We start from the raw sequence: 19,198 nt of genomic DNA, 5'->3' as shown, positions 1-19,198 counted from the left end.
CACAACTACCGACCAGTGGCGGCGCAGCCGGCGGGAATCTAATAATATGAAAAAACACCTCGCCCAGAAGATAATTTCTGGTTCCTTTAAGAAGAGTAAATTTTCATGAAAGTGAAAGATATAGGAAAAAGTAAGAGCGGAATTCCAATAAAATAGAAGGGGAGGAAAAAACAGAATTTTATATTTAAAAAAAAAAAAAGCACTTTTCACAATGCACTAAAAAGGACAAAACTTTTCTGGGTCAGACATAGGCGGATTTAGGACTGAGTTCCTGGGGGGGGGGGGGGGCAGGATTTTTTTTTAGCAACATTTTTATTGCCCCCCACTCTCATGTTTTTGTCTGTTTCCTGTGATGCATAAGTCCATGCTTTACTTTTTTGTGTGTCGTTTTCATTAATGCGTGTTTTCATGCTGTCCTTTTTGAATTGACCTAAAGAGAGGGAGCTGGTATCAAGAGAGTGACGCAGGGCTCCAATTTTAGGGAGCAGGGGGTTTCTCCCCCGGAGGAAATTTTGTAAAATGGATAGATAATTCTGCATTTTGAAGCCTTATAAAGGTTAATTGTATAGACATAGAAATTGATAACCAGATTATACAGTACTGTTCAAATTTTGTAAGAAACATCTATTTTAAGTTTGAAAGAAAAAATAAACTATAGATTTCTCATTACAGCAACTTTTTTTTTAATTATAAGTAGTGCAGAAAACGAAAAGGAATAGAGGTAGTGTATATTTTTTTTCCTGGCTAAACATATTAACAATATGCAGTAGAAGTAATTGGAGCCCACTTTGCTTAGGATTTTCAAACACTTATCTAATTATTTTCAAGGACTGTAGAATTAATAAAATTATTTAACGCACTTCATTTGTACTTTCCAGTCCGATATTTTAATACTTGAGTGTAAAGTTTTACAGTCCTATTCTAACTTTGTGAGAAATAGCTATTTTAAATTTAAAAGAAAAAAAAACTATAGATTTCTCATTACAACAACTTCTATTCAGTTGCAAGTGGGACAGAAAACAAAGAGGAATAGAAGTAGAGTGTAATTTTATTTTTGGGCTAAACAGACTGACAATATGCAGAAGTAAGATAAAAGCAAGCAACAACAAAAGAATTTCCAAAATTTTGCATTTGGGATTGAATAAATATCAAGATATGAAACATGTGAGTCACAAAAATTTATTTCAGATAATATGTTACAAACGTGAGAACCATGATTTTTACATTTTTGATACAGGATGTGGCAAGGAACTGAATTTGACATATTTTGGCATTCCTCCCCCTCTACCATTTGTTCGAAATTTTAAAATTTAAGGTTTGTAGCCACATTTTTCCAAATACTCAAGGTTTTCAAGCACTTAAAAATGAAATTAGTTTTTCAAGCAATTTCCATTTTTTAAGGAACGAATCATGAATTTTTTTGGGGGAAGTTAGGGACCCACTTCAAAGCAGGGGCCCTAAGCAATAGCTTGTTTACCTTATAGGCAAATTCGGCCCTGTTTGTAATTCACTCTTACCTGCAAATTTTTGCTTGATTTGTTTGTAATTTTTACGAAAATTGGCCAGTTTTTACTGTTAAAGGATTTTACGATTTTACCAATCTTTGTTAGGTTTTTATAGACTTTTATAAAATTTCAGCAAATTTTTCCAAAACTTTTGATGACTCAATTATTTAGATTTCAATAATGACAAGGTCTGACTCAATTAGACTTAGATGATTATGACTTACCTTACTTTTTAAACAGTATTTATAAAGTATGTAAAATTGTACTCTCCCTCTAGGTTAAAAAATTCATTTAATCAGAATACTCAGATAACTGAAATTTATTCAGTTTCCGGTAGTATTTATTTTCTCTTTCTCTCTCTTAAAAAGAGAGAGAGAGAAGGGAAAAACTATGCTTTTTGTTTTTTAGAATTTCTCAAAAGGCCAATTAATCTACTAAGAACATAAATATTATGCATAAATATACTTGACATGTGGACACAAATCATGACGAGTAGATCGTTCTGTTAACGCTAATGGGGGGGGGGAGTTTTTCCCCTTTTGCTTTAGGTTCTAATTTGTTAAAATAATCGTCAATTATTATAAGTGTTGCAGCTTAATGTATAGCTTGTTTAGCCTATATTTTCATTCATATACTTGCCCAAAAGGTGGTTTTTCAGTCCAAAATAGTGAATTTTGACACATTTTCAACACCCCAGTGATGACCCCACCTATTTTTAGTTAATGTTCGTTTCCCTCCCCCCCTTTTCTTTTCTCTCATCAGAAAAGGACATACACCTTTCTCTTTATTTTCATTCAACTATTCAAAAAAGAAAAAGCCATGATTTTTTTGTTTTATGATTTTGGAAGATGTGTTGTTACTATGGAAAAGTCCTCCCAAAACTGGGGGGCATTGCCCCTATGCCCCCCTCTAAATCCACCCATGCCCTTCTGAACTATTTAAAAAGAAAAAATAATAATTTTTTTTTAAATATTTGGAAGATGTGTTGTTACTACACAAAGTCCTCCAAAAACTGGGGGGGGGGGCATTGCCCCTCTCTGCCCCACCATAAATCCGCCCATGGGGTCAGAAAGGACAATTTAAGCACTCCTGTAGTTTTCAATTAATATACCAAGAAAATGCACCTCAAACGAAGAAAAGTACGGCTCAAGTCAAGTACAGAATTCCTCTCTTATCACTATCTAGCTTTCAATCATAAATTTCAGAATTGAAACATGCATATTTTTTTTAATGGGAAAAGTTTGGTTTGAAATGACTTGAGACGCACTTTCCTCCGTTTGTGGTGTCATTTCCTCAGAATAAACGAAAACTACAGGAATACTTAAACTGTCCTTTCTGACCCCGATTTTGTCCCTCTGATTGCATTATAATAAGTACTTAGTATTTTTTTTTTTTATTCTGTTATTTTATTCTTTTTAGTGTAAAAGTATTTCAGGAATAAAATAAGGTTACCATCACGAAACTTCACCTTATTTTTTTTATATAAATGCTCTACTAAAAGGGGAAAAAACCCTGTTTCGTTTTCGTGTGTAAATCATTAAGCAATTGGCACAAAAAATTAACCCTTGTTCCTTCTCTCTAGGATTTTTTTGTGTGCTAATTTAATAAGAACCATCTAAATATTAAAGGCTTGCTAAAATAATTTATGTTTCACAACATACAAGCTGCTCGTGTCGTGATAAAGATTCTAACATGTCTCTTTATTTAGATCCGTTTATGGATTACTGGCATAGATGAGAGCAGTGATAGTTAGCTGCATTTTATGCTTGCTCCAGCGAAGCCTTCATTCAAAATTTTCATTGTGATTATTATTAATATTCCTGTTGTAAGGCAACGAATTTTGGTAACAATGGGTTTTATATTTTATCATTAATGGGAAAAATTACACGAAAAGTAATTTTTTCCATCCTTTCCGGGGTAATAATTTTAAATTAACTTTTTAGCGTTAAGTTGTCCCTTAAGATAAAACAAATCATTCGGTGAAATCCCGAAGAGGGCTCATAAATCCTGTCGAAAGACGAATACCGTTCCCAACGGTTTAAACAATTGGTATTTTTTGTGTACTAATAGGCATTTTATAGGACCAAATAATAGTAATAGTAAATTAAACCTTTTAATTTCGTGCGAAAATAAAAAAATCCAATATTAAATATAACTTGTGCTTTCATTAAGTTATTTCGCTGCTAAATCTAGGTGAACAGAAATAAACATCTCTAAAACCAGGGGTGCACCCCCTCAATTGTTAGCTCACTCAAAAGAGAAAAACACCTCTTAACCCCTCCCCCCCCAAGTGGGCACCCCTGCTAAAACGAATGCAAAAAATAATTTTGCTGGGTAAATTACTTGAAGAAAGCGAACGCTTGTCAAGTGCGGACATGGCCGATTAGAGTGGAGCTGTGGTGCTGCCATCTACATTTTAAGCATGTAACGATGTTTTTCATCTGGAGAAAACAATATTATTACGAGTTCTTCCTCTCCTACACTCAATGTCGAATGGGGACACCAAATACGACTGTAAATAAATAAATGCGTGTAAATAAATTAAAAAAAAAATCGCGCACTCATGACACACGTACTGAGTAAACACCTGAAAAAAAAAAAAAAAATTAAACAAAAGTAGATTAGTAAACTAAGAAATAACAACGTCAGAAAAGCACAAATTCGCAGATTACTGCAGACGCGTGTTTCGGCGTTACAAGGAACGCCTTTTTCAATGCAAAAAGTAATAAGCTTGTGGATGAAAAGACATCCGGCTTTTGTCGGATGTTATTGCGTATCTAGCTTTCAATCATAAATTTGATTGTTGAAACTAGCAAACTTTTTCTGGAAAAGTTTGCTTTGAAATGACTTGAGCCGTATTTTTCTTCATTTGTGTTTTTTTTTCTGGAATAATTGAAAACTACAGGAATATTTAAATTGTCCATTCTGCCCCCAAGAAAGTTATTTTGTCCTCTTGCATTATGAAAAGTGCTTAGTATTTAAAAAAAAAAATTCTGTTATCGTTCTTTGATGTGACCCTGACCAGATTAAGAGTCCGAACAATGTTTCTCTCGGTGGTGTATTTAAGACGCAATTTTTATTTATTTTTCTTTTACTATGTTTGTCTCTTTCCTCTGATACATACAGCAATACTTTACTTGTGTTTGTATTTTAATGTATTTTTCCGCAGTCCTTTTTGGATTGACCTTAAGAGGGGGAATGGTATCAAGAGAGTGACAGAAGACTCCCATTTAAATGGTGTATAGAATACACCCCCAAGGGTTTGAAATAGAGCGCGGGATTGCGCGAAACGCGCACAAAATCGTTAAATCCCGCGCAATCCAAAGGTCCGTGCGGGATCCCCCCCCCCCCCCGTAAATTCGATAAAGAACCCCATACCGGGAATGCGGAGAAGATAAAAATTTTAAAAATCCATTTTCATTCTGGAGAGATGGAAAAAATTTAATAACGCGTCCGTCAATTCAAAGCAATTCAAGTTACATTGACGAATTCCGATTCGCTGGCATCAATGAAATCCGGTCCGCCGACATTAACAGATTCCGATCCACCGACATTAACCGATTCCGATCCACCGACATCAACTGATTCCGATCCGCCGGTCGAAATGCGATCCGAAAGCTGCTGGAAACGACACTCCGTTTTCGAAAGGTATAGGCAATCTTTTACTTTAACTTTTTGATCGTCAGAAAAAAAAAGTCTTTGTGCAGTAGAAATATTATTCTAAACAATGGGAACTGAACCCCATTCGGATAATTAGATCCAGAAAATGGTCTATTTAAAAAATTGAGTGTATGTGTAGTTGTAAAATATTTTATTAAAAATGAAATAATAAAATTGCAAAATTACTGAATAATTATTTGAAAATGGGGTTGATATCACACTAAAAAAATTTATAATTTAAAAATGAATAAATAGAAAAATGAAATAAAAATGAATTATAAAAAAATTCTAAACAAATTTTCAGAACTTATAAAAATCCCCCCCTGGAATATGAAGTAAAGGGGGACATTCCCCCCTAGAAATTGAACCCTATTTCAAACCCTGCCCCCCCCCCGTTGTAGGGAGTCAGGGCGGTTTCTCCCTTGGAGGAAATTTTGAAAAATCTGATATAAAATTCTGCACTTTGAAGCCTTATAAGTTGTAGTTGGAACTACAAAAAAGAACAGGACAGGTAAACGAAACTTTAAAAAAGTTATATACTCTTTTGCAAATTAAGATAATACACAGTAAGAATTGTTTTTGATGCAACAAATCAATGTCAGCAGTTAACAGGGGAAGGAGAAAAGACAATGCATTCCTTGCTCACATTGACTTTCAATACCATCAGTTTTTAATCCACCCCTAGAACCCACCAACAAATAGAACAATGAATTCAATATAAAAAGACGGATGGTAAAAAATGCTTTAAAAGAAATTGTGTATAAATTTGAAAAATAGGTAACAAGAGTGTAACTGCCCAATTCCTAATTTATACACTTTCTAAGAAATAAAATTGGAGCACACTTTCCTTAGGATTTTCAGACATTCAATTATTTTCGAAGAACTCTAGAACAATTAAAATCATTTACGGCACTTCATTTGTACTTAATTGTAAATTTTTAGTTTTGTTCTAACTTTGTTAGAAACAGCTATTTTAAGTTTAAAAGGAAAAAATAAACTACAGATTTCTCATGACAACTTTTTTTCAATTACAAGTGGGGCAGAAAATGAAAACGAATCGTGGTACGATAATATTATTTTCCTACTAAACAGATAGACAATAAGCAGTAGAAGCCAGATAAAAGCAAGGAATAACAAAACAATTTTAAAATTACTGCATTCGGGATTAAATAAATAGCAAGATACGAACACGCAAGTCAGAAAAATTTGTAATATTTTTCAGAAACTTGAGAACCATGATTTTTACATATTTTGGCATTCCTTCCTCCTCCCATTTGTGGTTACTTTTCCAAACACTAGAAAACGAAATTATTTAAGTATTGGGGATGTTCTTCTGCCACGCTGTAGCGATAGGGTCGATACTAGTTCTACACTGCGTTACAGTACAACCATACACATTCAAACATTTGTCGGAACACTAAAAAGGTTAAAACTTTGTAAAGAACATAAAAAGGTAAAACACGGATACGAGGCGCTCACACATCCATCGCCTAAGTTAAAGTGAGGATCTCCACTTTGTCCTTTTCACCTTGTGAAAACTACTCGCTTCACTTGATTTCGCGATCCATGAGTTTGCTTATTTGCTTGGCCTTTTAATCATGCTTTAAACTTTAAAAACTAGACAACCCTTAATAATAAATGCAATTCACTCAAACCTAACCTATTTTTGAGTGGTGGATGGGGACCGCATAAAAAAAATCATTTGCTGAATAAATAATTTCATCAATTGAGTTGGAATCCAATGAAAATTTTCATATTCCATACATAAAATTAAAAAAAAAAAAATTCGCACAAAAACAGGTTTGAGTATTAAAAATATATATATTGGTGATTAAATGCACCCTTAAAAATAAGTCTTGCTTATTTATACATTAGCCGCATGAAAAAATTCAAATCCGTCAAATTGGATATATCAAATATTCAAATTGGCGCAGTATAGCCTATTGAGGCTCTTGCGCCAAAAAACCCAATCAAACCAACCAATGAAATCCATAAACCTAACTAAAAACTATAATTTCTACACAAATGTTGCTAAACAATTCACATTCATGTATTTCAAGTGTAAACTTAATCCAAATTTTTTAACTTTGCAACTTTTGTTTGAGTATAAGTTACATACAATTTATGAAAGTAGAAATGCAGTTGAAAAGATAAACAAAATTCACAAAATTATTAATTTTTATTGAATAATTAAACAAGCTTATATTTTTTGGAAAGCAGCAATATCGACAGATTGAACATAATCTTCAAAATTTTGGATTTCTTCTGTTAGCCAGTCTATGCTAACCTGCAAATACATATACAAAATATTGATAATTAATCTGAATGTTAAACACACTTTCATTGAACTAAATAATACCACAGAAAGCAAAACTACAAAAGTATTTTAATTTATATGAAACATCAATATAGATCAATAATTTTGAATTATAATATTCAAAAAATCTGGACTTAACACAGCGCCTATAACACACCTTTCTCTATATCAGTGTCTCTGAGACACTGTTAAAGAGAAAAGTTTAAGTTATTTACTTTGTAATCAGGGTGGGTATTTTTGCCAGAACAGTGGAAAAAAACAACAAAAATCTAATCACAAACTATGTTGCATTGAAATCTGCTAAGTAATAGAAATGATACAAAAAATATATATATCATTATCTACTGTATTTCATGTAAATTTAGAAATTGGAGAGGAAACACATTTAATTAGAATACAAAATTTTAAATCTGTGCTAAAGCGTTTGAATATTATTTATTAAATATTTTACTGTTTAAATCCTTTATAAAAAAAAGCATCTTTGAGATTTTTGTAAAGTTATTAAAATTTGTAAAATTACTTAATTTTTTTCTAGTTCCACTTGGATTTTTAAGCTACTTAACTTCGACAGAAAGCTGTTGGATAATATTAAGCCTTTTTTCCCCCATTAAGAAACAAATACATTTCTCTTTTGCTAGGGAAAGGGACATTCAATCTGGGGAGAGTAATTGAACAAGACTGAAAAACTACCTTGATATCCTAGTTGAATGTACATATTTTTATATTATTTCCACTTTTAGCAACATTAGCTTATTATATAGAAATTAAAAAAGTCAACTATTAGAAGTCACTCTTGGGGGGTCAATGTTCCTGAACGAACTGTAGGGAGTGAGGGAAGAAGGAAACCCTTTCAAGATTTGTGTGTGAAGAGAGAAACATTTTCAAAATACAGTAAGCCCTTGTTATATCATGCTTTTCAGGGGACAAAGAAAACGTGCAATAATATATCCGAGGACATTCAAAACAGTGTTACTATCCATCCAACATACAAGTAAATTAGCAGTTGTTCTTTTTGACTCGATTTTCAAATGGGTTTGATTAACTCATAAAACTAACACACTTACCAGTTTCATTGTATTTCAAGCTTATTTTCACAATGGTAAATATTATGCACAGATATCAAAACTTCATACTATTGAAACAAAAAAGAAAACCAAAATCTATCCTTTTAAGCAGCAGTTGCAAGAGGATCATGCTTTTCAAAATCTAGGCTGCAGCAAAATAAAAACAGCTAGTCATGAAAATTCAGAATTTTATTTCTTTAATGCTACAATATTGAATGTAGTGATGAAAATGCTTCTCAGATACATTTTTAGGATGTGCATAAACTCATGAAAAAAATTTAAAATGCATTATAAAATGAATTGATGGGAAATATTATGACGTTAAAAATAAAATGAACAGATTAAAAGGTAAAGGTAAAAAAAAATTCTACAAAAATTGAAAATTTAAACTTTTACAAAAAGCTTGAAATCTCAAACATAACATACACTTTTCAGTAACACACATGGATTGATGTCAGCATGCTTACAAAGCAAATTTGTGCTGAATTTATGTGTTAGAAATTATGAAAACTCATTTAAATTACTAGAAATCTGTTTTCCAGAGCATAAACAGCTTTTTTTTTCCCCCATAGAGTATTATATCAGTAGATGGTTAAAAATGTAATTGCAGAAAAATCGAGAAGCTTCAGGTTTAAAAAAAATGGTTTTCTTCAATCTACAGAGTTTAAATTATAACAGTACTCTACCCTCTCCCCATTTTTAGCCATAATTTCTTGATAGATTCAAGAAAAAAAAAGCAGAATGTTGAAAAAAGTGAAAGTTGCTGGCAAACTACTTCGTATTTATACCATTTTCAGAAATAACTGTTACCTCACCCTCCGCTTCCTAGCAAAAAATAACTTACACTATACCTACATTAATTTAATGAAGAAAAAAAAAGCCAGTTTTTCAGAAAAAAAAAAATCATACCCTAAGGTTTTAAAGAGCCTCTAAATCTGTTGCATAATTGAAGATCTTAGGCCTTTTTAAGCCTTTGAGAATCATATTCAACATGCGCACAATTCAGAGTCTGTCACTATGTACTGAAGAGTAAAACCGTTTATTCACGGAAGAAGGGCACATGATAATAAATTAAATTTTTGAAGGATCTTACCTTTTCATCTTCAACAACACACATGATTTGCAATTTCTTAATGCCATAAGCAAGAGGAATGAGTTTAGCTGAAATAGTAAAAGATTCTTAAGTAATCAAGTAACAACCTATTTCATTTAAAACTTGGAATACAGTAAGTATATAAGTTCCTTACTTCTTATATACTTACTGTTTATAGCTACTTCAGTAATTTTTATGCATTATGCTACTGAGGAGCAATTTTAAAGTCAGTTAGTAAAAAATGTCAAACATGATTTATAGTGTTAACTACGGCTAGAATATTGATAAGTACATTTTTTTGCATTTTCAGTTTTTTTTTTTCCTTTTAAAGGGATTTATGAATTTTTAAGTAATTTTATTTTATGTTTTTGGATTTGTTGCACATTTTTAGCTCTCAGATTTTTTTTTCCCCTCTGGGATTTTAAGACTCTTTTCAAAAAAAAAAAAAAAAAAAAAAATTAAAAGCATTTTCCTGGTAAAAAGAATCAAAAAAGCAATTATTTCAAGCAAACTTCAGGCATTGTAGCAGGGGAAATAGTAAAATTTGGAATAGAAGAAGTTGCAGTAAGAGATACTAGTGGTTTTAAATGTGCTCGAAGAACGAATGTTGAACGGAGTTGTTCAGGATGAAAGAAATTGTTTTAGCACAAAAGGTTTTCTTTTGATTTTGAGAAAGCCAAAACAACTTTGGAAAATACAATTTTATTCTGATGCTCTGGAAGATAGAAACTAAAAATTTATAAATTGTCATTTATTTCATCAATTGTCATTACTTCTTTAAAATTTAAGAGATTATATAGGTGTACCTATTTTTACATTTACGAAACACAAGTTACAATTTATAAAAAAAATTTTGTGACCTTATATGGCATTCTTCGTTTTGAGGTTATTTTTGGTTAATTATTAGCGTTTTGCTTCGACTTTTTTTTTTTGAAGACTTTCTTTAGGTCTTCGACATCCTATTCTTGGTGATAACTTTTATCATGTAAATAAATTCAAGTAATTTACTGGATTTTATTCCCTTACTTTAAAGTTAGCAGCAATTTGCCAATAGCATCATAAATACTACAAACCTTGGACTGACGTATCACTGTAACTACACACTAAATACTTTTTTTTTGGTACAGAAATAAATGAATGAATGAATGCATTCTTTTACAATACACTCTTGATAACCTTGACATGATGAAAAATTATTTTCCTCCTTTAATTTTGCGTATTTATCTAACTTGCATTTTCATTCTTATGTCAAAGAGTTTTTAATCAAAACCTTGTTATGTTGAATATTTTTCGAAGTCAAATATAATTTTTCCAGAAAAACTGCACTTTATTGTCACAAAGCAACTCAAGGAATGTTTCCAAAAATTTCTCTTGGGGTTAGGAATGATTCGGAGAAGCTTATCTACTGCCACTTTCATTCTATACACCTGGGGTGTCAGAAAATGTGAGAACTGAGAAAGCCAAAAAACCTACCTAACACTTTTCGGCCCTGTCTCACGCCATTTCGTTGGACCTTTTGACTATTTCCACCTCTGTAAAAAGGGGAGATGAACGGGCATCCCCTTTTTATTTTTCAACTTTGGGTCTTGAGTCATGATTAAAGTTTAAATTTCCTCTGAAACAGAATGGAGAAGACCTGTGTTAAGAGACACAGGGAATGGTGTAATTTGCCCAACTTCTTTTGTTCCGGGGTGCTCGAAACTCATTTGAAACAATTCTGCAACTTGATAGTTTAAATTTTTGATAAGTTTAGTCATGGTAAATCACTACATTTTGCTATTTCACTGGAGCATTCTTTTTTCTCTATTATTTTTGGCTCATTTTAACAATTAAAATTTTTGTTATTTTATTAAGGCTTATTTTTCAACTTTCATTTCATGTTTATACTTATTTTTAACTGTTGTGACTAATTTTTAGAATATCTTTTTATTATAATTACGACCTTATTATCGCAAAAACTCAATATCTCAAAAAAATTTTACCGTCCCTTCGACTTTGTAATATCGAGAGTGTACTGCATTTTGAAAATTTCACGAGTAATGCAATTCAGGTAAGATACTTACATGCACCCCATTTTAAACCATCACATTCAACTGTTCGAACTTTCTTTTCCATTTCTGCCATATCAGTTTCATCATCCCATGGTTTGACATCTAATACCACACTTGATTTTGCAACAACTGCAGCCTCTAAAAAAAATTAAAATAAAATTGAGAGAAATGAAGCTTTAATTCTTCATTAATAATTCTAAAAAGTAAGCTGAATATAATATTATTTAACTGCTCAAATGAAAATAAAAAGTGAATTTTCTAGTAAATGATTAGTAAATGCATATGCTGTTGCATGTTTATAAGTTATATATATCACTCAATCTGAGAGTTCAGTTAATAGACAAAATAGTAAACAAAAACAATTTTTAAAGACTTTTTCTATGCATGTTGTTTAAAAAACTTAAGCAATCAAGATATTTCTTTATGAACTCAAGCATTAAAAAATATACAAAATATATACTAACAGAACAGACAATAAACTTTTATTGGTTTTACTAAAGTAACACACAAAACCCGAGTAAAACAATTATTCCAAGCATACCAGATTATAAATTTACGATAAGTTCATTCAATAGCTTCCCTAAACACACATTTGCATTCCAGAAGCAGACTACTTTTTTTTTACTTAGAACAAACAAGTTAATATGGTCCACGCCTGAAGAAATATCTTTGAGAAAAAAAGAGCAACTTTTTTTTAACAATAGTCTGTAAAATAGAACAAGAAACCTTATTTCACAGCAGCTTATGAAATTTTACAATCAAAGGGGGGAAAAGCACTTGTAAGCTCAAAGTGTAATAATAGAATAAAGCATTAATATTTCTGTAACTTAAAGATACATTAGAACCTGTAAAGTTTTATGAAAGGAGGGGATTTTTTTTTCTATTAAGTTCTACATTCCAGTTTTGTAATACAAGTTTCAGAACTTAAAAGCAGGAAATAAAAGCTTTTTCTTTGTTTTTAAAATCTCGCTCCATAATTAAACAAGTGCAAACAACATCAAAAAGTACATAATTACAAAAAATCAAACAATGGGTATGTTCTCCACATAGAAAGATTTACCCTAAACTCAAGATCAAAAAATATAAAATTCTCGACATAAAGAAACAAAACACTTACATAAACAAATGAATAAATAACTATTTAGTTATAAATTACATCATTAATAAGTAATAAATCAACATACTTTTAGATTTTTTTGCTTGATACTGTTTTACTCTTTCTTCTTTAAGCTTTTCCGCTTCTGCATCAGGCTAAACAAAAAACATGTTAAAATAATGAATATAAATGGTAAAAACAAGCACGGTACTATAAGGATGTTTAAGCTTTTGTTTTTCAAGTTTTATGCTTAGAAATATACTTTAAGCAAAATGTTTTTCATGTTAATTGAATAAAATTATTGCCATAAGAAAACTCAAAACAGGAAAAAGTGAATTCAGCCTAACACGTATTAACACTACAATATAAAACCCTACTTTTACTTCTTTTTGGGGAGGAAAATTTATGGAAAAAGACGCTGATAGAGTCAGTATCTTGCTTCTGCTCTCTTCTCTCTGGACCTAGATAAAATTCTCTGTGAACTCAAATATTTTTATAAAAATTTTCCCTAAAAAGCCACTGCACTTCTCTAAGTCTTATATTGTGGCCAACAGCAAAAATGCCAAGTTGAAAGAGTAATGAACCACAATAAAGACAGTTTGATTTTTCAATTGCATTTGCTCCTTATTTAATACTAACAATTAGAGATGGCACGAAGCATCGAGGGCCTGGCCGAATCATGAGCCGAGATTTTGCCCCTTTGACCTGAAACAATTTAGGTTGCGAATTTTCTTTTACAATTATTAAATAAGATATTGTCTTTTAAATTCAAAATTTTACTTTATGATAAATAATAACTGAAATGTATATTTAATTTAAAAATTCGTGTATTGAACACTTGGAGCTAGAATTCATTCAACAATTAATAAAATGTTTATTAACAATATATACTGATCAAAGTTACTTTAGGCTATATTTAGTTTATAATTTTATTAAAAGACTTAGTTTTTGAAATGATGTTATATAAATATGCTGCCTTAAAATTTTTCAAATATTTCTAGCTCTGAAATTTATGTTAGTTTATTACTGCAAACAATTTCTAGATTAATATTTGAAATAATAGATTTATATTTGATCATATCAATTTGTTATTATAAATACTGATTTAGTTGTAGCATGCCTTTAATATTGCAAATAATACTTTATATTACTTACTAGTGCTACCCACACAGCTTTGCCTGTGGTAGAAAATGGGACCTAATCCACCCATAAGGATAAGACCTAAACCGTCCACTGCCGACTTTTTCTACCCAAGTCAGAAAACTCTATACAAGTCAAGCTCCCCCTTCCCCCCAATTAATTCAACATGTTTTCGTTATCCCTTGGGGTGATGAGTTATCAAGGTTTTACTGTAGTTAACATTTAGAGTTACTTAATTAAATCAAAATTATGCAAATAAATAATTATTAGCTTTACATGACAAAAGACATTGGAGTGAGGTCTTAAGCGGGGTTCCTCAAGGATCAGTGTTAGGGCCTGTTTTGTTCATTGTCTTTATAAACGATATTCACAAAAATATTTCTGGGAACATGAATTGTTTTGCTGATGATGTCAAAGTTATGGGGACTGTAGAAAATGAAGAACAAGCAAATCAGCTGCAAGAGGATCTAGATCATATTACGGAGTGGGCTGATAAATGGGGTATGGCTGTTAATGTTGGGAAATGTCAAGTGCTACATTTAGGGCATGGAAATAAGTGTACAAGTTATTATTTGCAAGGTTCAGTCATTAGTCAGGCAGACAAAGTTACTGATCTGAGGGTCCTAATAAGTCAGGATTTAAAGTTTAGCCAACAGTGCAGCATTGCTAGCAACAAAGCCAATAAGATGCTTGGGTTTATCAATAGATCTATTTCAAATAAATCTAAAGAAGTTCTTCTGCCCTTATATAGAAGTTTGGTAAGACCCCATTTGGAGTATGCAGTTCAGTTTTGGTCTCCTTATCTTAAGAAAGACATTAATGTATTGGAAAGGGTTCAAAGGCGGGCTACAAGGCTAATAAGTGGACTTTCCCACTTAGATTATGATTCCAGGCTTAGAAGGCTAAAAATGTACAGTCTTGAGCAAAGAAGAGACCGAGGGGACATGATTCAGCTGTTTAAATTTATTAAAACGAAAGATGTTACGGGGCTAAAGTTTAGCACTGAAAACAGGACAAGGAATCATTGTTTTAAGTTATTTAAATCTCAGGCTAACATGGATATTAGGAAAAATTATTATTTTAGCAGGGTAGTGGAACCTTGGAACAGCTTACCGGAAGAGGTGGTAATGAGCAAAGGAGTAGACAGTTTTAAGAGGGCCATTGATCTTCACTGGGAATTGTAAATTGACTAGGACCAGTCTAGCTGGGCCCAGAGCCTGTTGCTGGTCGTCACTTTTGTATTTGTATTTGTATTTAAAAAACACTATGAAGTAGTTCAAATCATAAAAAAAGAACTCACCTCATCATCTGATCCAAAGAGGTCCAAATCGTCATCATCACCTCCAGACTTGCCTTTAGAAGGAGCAGAACCAGCTGCAGCAAAAGCGCTGATGTCTTTTTTCACACCAGGGAAACTAAAACATATCACATCATGAAATATGATAACAGGGGTCTGTCCAGGATTTTTCACAGGGTCCGTTTTTTGTGAAAAATCAAATAATTTTGTGAAAAATGAATTAATTTTGTGAAAAATCAAAAATTTTCGCAAAAAAATTTTTTTTTTGTTAAAACAAAATTTTGGAACTTAGAGATGGCACAAACTGTATCAATTAAACTTAAAGTTGAGTGTTTTCCTCTTCTATTTCGAGAAAATCATTCTGGAGTGTTTTTCTGATATTTGGTGTGTGTGGAGGGGGGCATTGCTCTCTCAAGTATCAATATTTATATACCATTTTTTTGTTACAATTACTTTAAATACTGTACAGAAATATATTATACTAGAAATATTTCTGTACAATATTTAAAATAATTGTAACAAAAAAATAAATAAAATAAAATTTAGAATAGGGGGTTCAGCATTTAACTTTTTGACCCAAGACACTCTTAAAAAGCACAGAATTTCGTTTGAAACTTATAAATTCCGTGATTTTAACAAAAATAAAAAGGTGTTTTAATTGTTTACCTCTTAACAAAGTGTAAATATCATCAAAAATTCGAAAAATCATATTCCCATAGCGGATGCAAAGAGATCGCAATTCTCAAAGTGAAGACATCAAAAGTATAAAAACGGCTTGTAAAAGAAATAGTTTTGATAAAATTATTTTAAAATTGCATTTTAGAGTCCTATGATAAACATATCATTAATATCTGTGGACACAGTTGACCCAAAAAATAAAATAAAATAAACCATCTATTTAGCATTTTAATTTTTGACTCATAACAGAAAATGGAATTTTGCTTTAAAAACTTGAAATGATAGTTCTAACAGAAATAAAGACACTTTTCATTTATTTGAATCCTAATAAAGCGAAATTAGCTTGAAAAAAGAACAAAATATGATTCTCATATCGGATGTTAAAAGATTGCATTTTTCAAAATGTAGACATCTAAAGAAAAAAAAAACGCTAATTAAAAGAGTTAATTTAAAGTAATCATCCTTGTTAGTATCGAAAAATCAAAACCCATATAATTTTCTCCCAAAATAACAATTAAACATCGCACCGCACCACACCGCTCCGTAAAAACAATGACCATCTGGTAAAATGAGAATATTTTCTAATCAAGTCATTATAAAGGTTCAATGCCAGATGCTAAGTGGTGATAATTTTAAAGTTGGTAACCCTATCTGAAGCGATCATATTTTTCCCCCACCCTTACTATCACTTTGTAGTTCTAAGTTCATTTCGAAAATATATATTATTATTGTTTATTAAATCATGAGTGGAGAAAAGTGCTTACCAATGCCTTTTCAGAAAAGTTTACAGCAACACCGCTGCTAATTAGGTGTGATAAAACAAACAACCATTATATTTATTTGGCAGTAGCAATTTTTTATCGCTTGCAGGAACATCACTTGCAGGAACATCGCAAGAGTGCCAATTTTTTTTTTTTTTTTTTTCAAAATTAGCCGATTTTGTATAAGCTGATCCCTCTAATTTGACTTTTAAAAAAATCCAAAAATTATCGGTTTATATCCAGAAATATGCGTTATTTTGCTTTTAGATTTGTTCTTTCAATAAACAATTTGTGAAAGATCCGATCTTGTTTATCAGAATTTTGTGAAGGGTCCGTTTTGTTTGATCGGGATTTTGTGAAAGGTCCGTTTTGTTTGATCGGGATTTTGTGAAAGGTCCGTTTTGGTTGATCGGATTTTTGTGAAGGGTCCGTTAACGGACCCAAATATCCTCTGGCCAGATCCCTGGATAATGATATATTTTAAACATTTATTAAAAATAAGAGTAATTTGATCCACTCCCACTCAATCATTCAATTTATTATAATTTCTGCAGTTTTCATAATTTACTAGTTACTAAATTAATGTTAAGATTTAAAAAATATTACATAAGCAATCAATGTATATATATTATATATATATCCACCTTATCGTGCCTTATTAAAAAAAAACGAGAAACTTGAAAATAAGGATAAATTTACTAGATTTTTCCATCTTTAAAAATACTCCCCTCCTCCCATAAAATAATATACCGCATAAAAAAGCGGAACATTTTTCTGAAAATTCTAAAATTATATACCTTTTGGTAAAAAAACTAAAAGTTTAACGTAAATATGACGCAAATTTAAAAAAAAAAAAAATCCAGAATGAAAGTTGTACCACCACAATCTAAAGCGCAGTCTGTAATTAATACCTCATTTTGGTTCAATAATTTGACCCCCTCCCTCCCCCAGGGTCACACTTTGTCTTACCCCCCCCCTGTCACTCTAATTATTGATATTAAATTGCCAAAATTTTTGTCAAGAGCAAATCAAAATTGTAACAAATAATAATGTAATTTTTTATGTATTTAAATAAAGAGACCCACTTGCTCAGATTTATCCGAGCATTTAAAACCGATAAACCGAGCAATTGGTAGAGTAGAATTGGTAGGTGCGGGTGGTCTCTGAAGGTGTCAAGTGTCACTCTATGTCAGTGATGTCACAAAGACTAATGTGCTTTCCATAGTTGATTCTGTACCAACTTAGGCTTTAATGACTAAAACAATAAATTCTTTCAACAGCAATATGACTGATAAATATGTTGATATACACAAAATATTTGTTGTGATTCTGCTATCTACATTGACACCACAAGTTATTTTTCAACTGAATATGTTAAGGGGAAAGAGATCAGATTCCAAGGTAAGAGGTATAGAGCTTGAAAAAACATTAAATAAAAAACGGCAAGACTCGAGTAAAATAGAAGATAAGATAATTAGCTACAGATTAAATTCATTTGGGAAAAGATTTGATAAAAGCTTTGGATGTCCAATTTAAACGAAATATTACCTGGAAATCCCTTTCCCGTAAGATTTGATGTGATTGTACCACCTAAGAGCGTGAGGAAACTTGGAATTTGGTGGGCTTGATAACGCCTGGAAAACTGTAGTATCTGCTTGAGAAGGCTGGAATCTGAAATAATGCAGTGAATTGGTTTTAGAACACAAATACCGATTACATTGCAACAAAAACAAAGTACGCTAACAAACATTATTAAGTAAATCAAAATGCTTGATCGGTTCGACGCTACCGGTATTTAAATTTCTATCTTAAATCATCTATTTGACAAATGATTATTTACCCTTCTATATAGCTGTTGTCAGCTAAATATTCATCAAGGGACTTCAGTCCAGCATCAGTTTTTAAATCTCCAAATCCCATTATGATATTTTTATTTTATATTGCTTGAATAATTAAATGGATTTTTAGATAGCAGACAACACCGCTGGACGAGGAAAGAAAAGTAACGTAAAGAAAGTGGAGTGTTGCCCATTACACAAAATATATGAAGTGGTAGCCTGATCGGTAGGGCATTGGACTCGGGGCCGGAGGGGCTCGGGTTCGATCCCCGCAGGTCGAAGACCCACCGTCGTCATTAAAGGGGACTGGGCGACGTTAAATATGCTCGTGGTCTCAATGTCCTCCAAGTGAAACGATACCTCTGGGGGTGCTAGTACCAGGTAGCTATTAGCTCTTGGACTAGTTCTAAATTCTCATTAACCTGTCCGATCCGGTGATGGTGCTGCCATCTATCGGTATATAAAAATAATAGGAGGCAAGGCACATAGTATGCAGATCCCCTCGACATAATACAGTTGTAGTCAGTTGTGACTCTTGAATAGAAATAGAAAAATAAAAAAATATATGAAAAATCTTGATTTTTGAGAATTTTACATATAACAAGGAAAATATAAATAACTCATGTTGCTCTTGATTTATAGAAAATATTTTGTTTTCTAAAATGTATAAACCCTCAAATTTTTTTTTCAAAAAAGCA

At 31.7% G+C, this 19,198-nt stretch overlaps 1 protein-coding gene across 1 annotated transcript; it reads right to left on the bottom strand.

Annotated features, from left to right (window-relative positions):
• Positions 1–7,325: 7,325 nt before the first annotated feature.
• LOC129222746 (elongation factor 1-beta-like) lies at positions 7,326–18,665 on the bottom strand. Its single transcript, XM_054857277.1, has 7 exons — positions 18,503–18,665; positions 18,211–18,333; positions 15,227–15,341; positions 12,875–12,941; positions 11,703–11,828; positions 9,640–9,707; positions 7,326–7,452 (listed from the first exon to the last, which is right to left on the bottom strand). Exons 1-7 carry the CDS (start codon positions 18,580–18,582, stop codon positions 7,366–7,368), a joined length of 666 nt encoding a protein of 221 aa, XP_054713252.1. The 5' UTR covers positions 18,583–18,665; the 3' UTR covers positions 7,326–7,365.
• Between the last annotated feature and the right edge of the window lie 533 nt (positions 18,666–19,198).

This window comes from Uloborus diversus, chromosome 5, assembly GCF_026930045.1.
Source record: "Uloborus diversus isolate 005 chromosome 5, Udiv.v.3.1, whole genome shotgun sequence".
Taxonomy (NCBI): Eukaryota; Metazoa; Arthropoda; class Arachnida; order Araneae; family Uloboridae; genus Uloborus; species Uloborus diversus.
The sequence above is the reverse complement of the archived record's forward strand: the minus strand, read 5'-3'. Positions and strand labels throughout refer to the sequence as shown.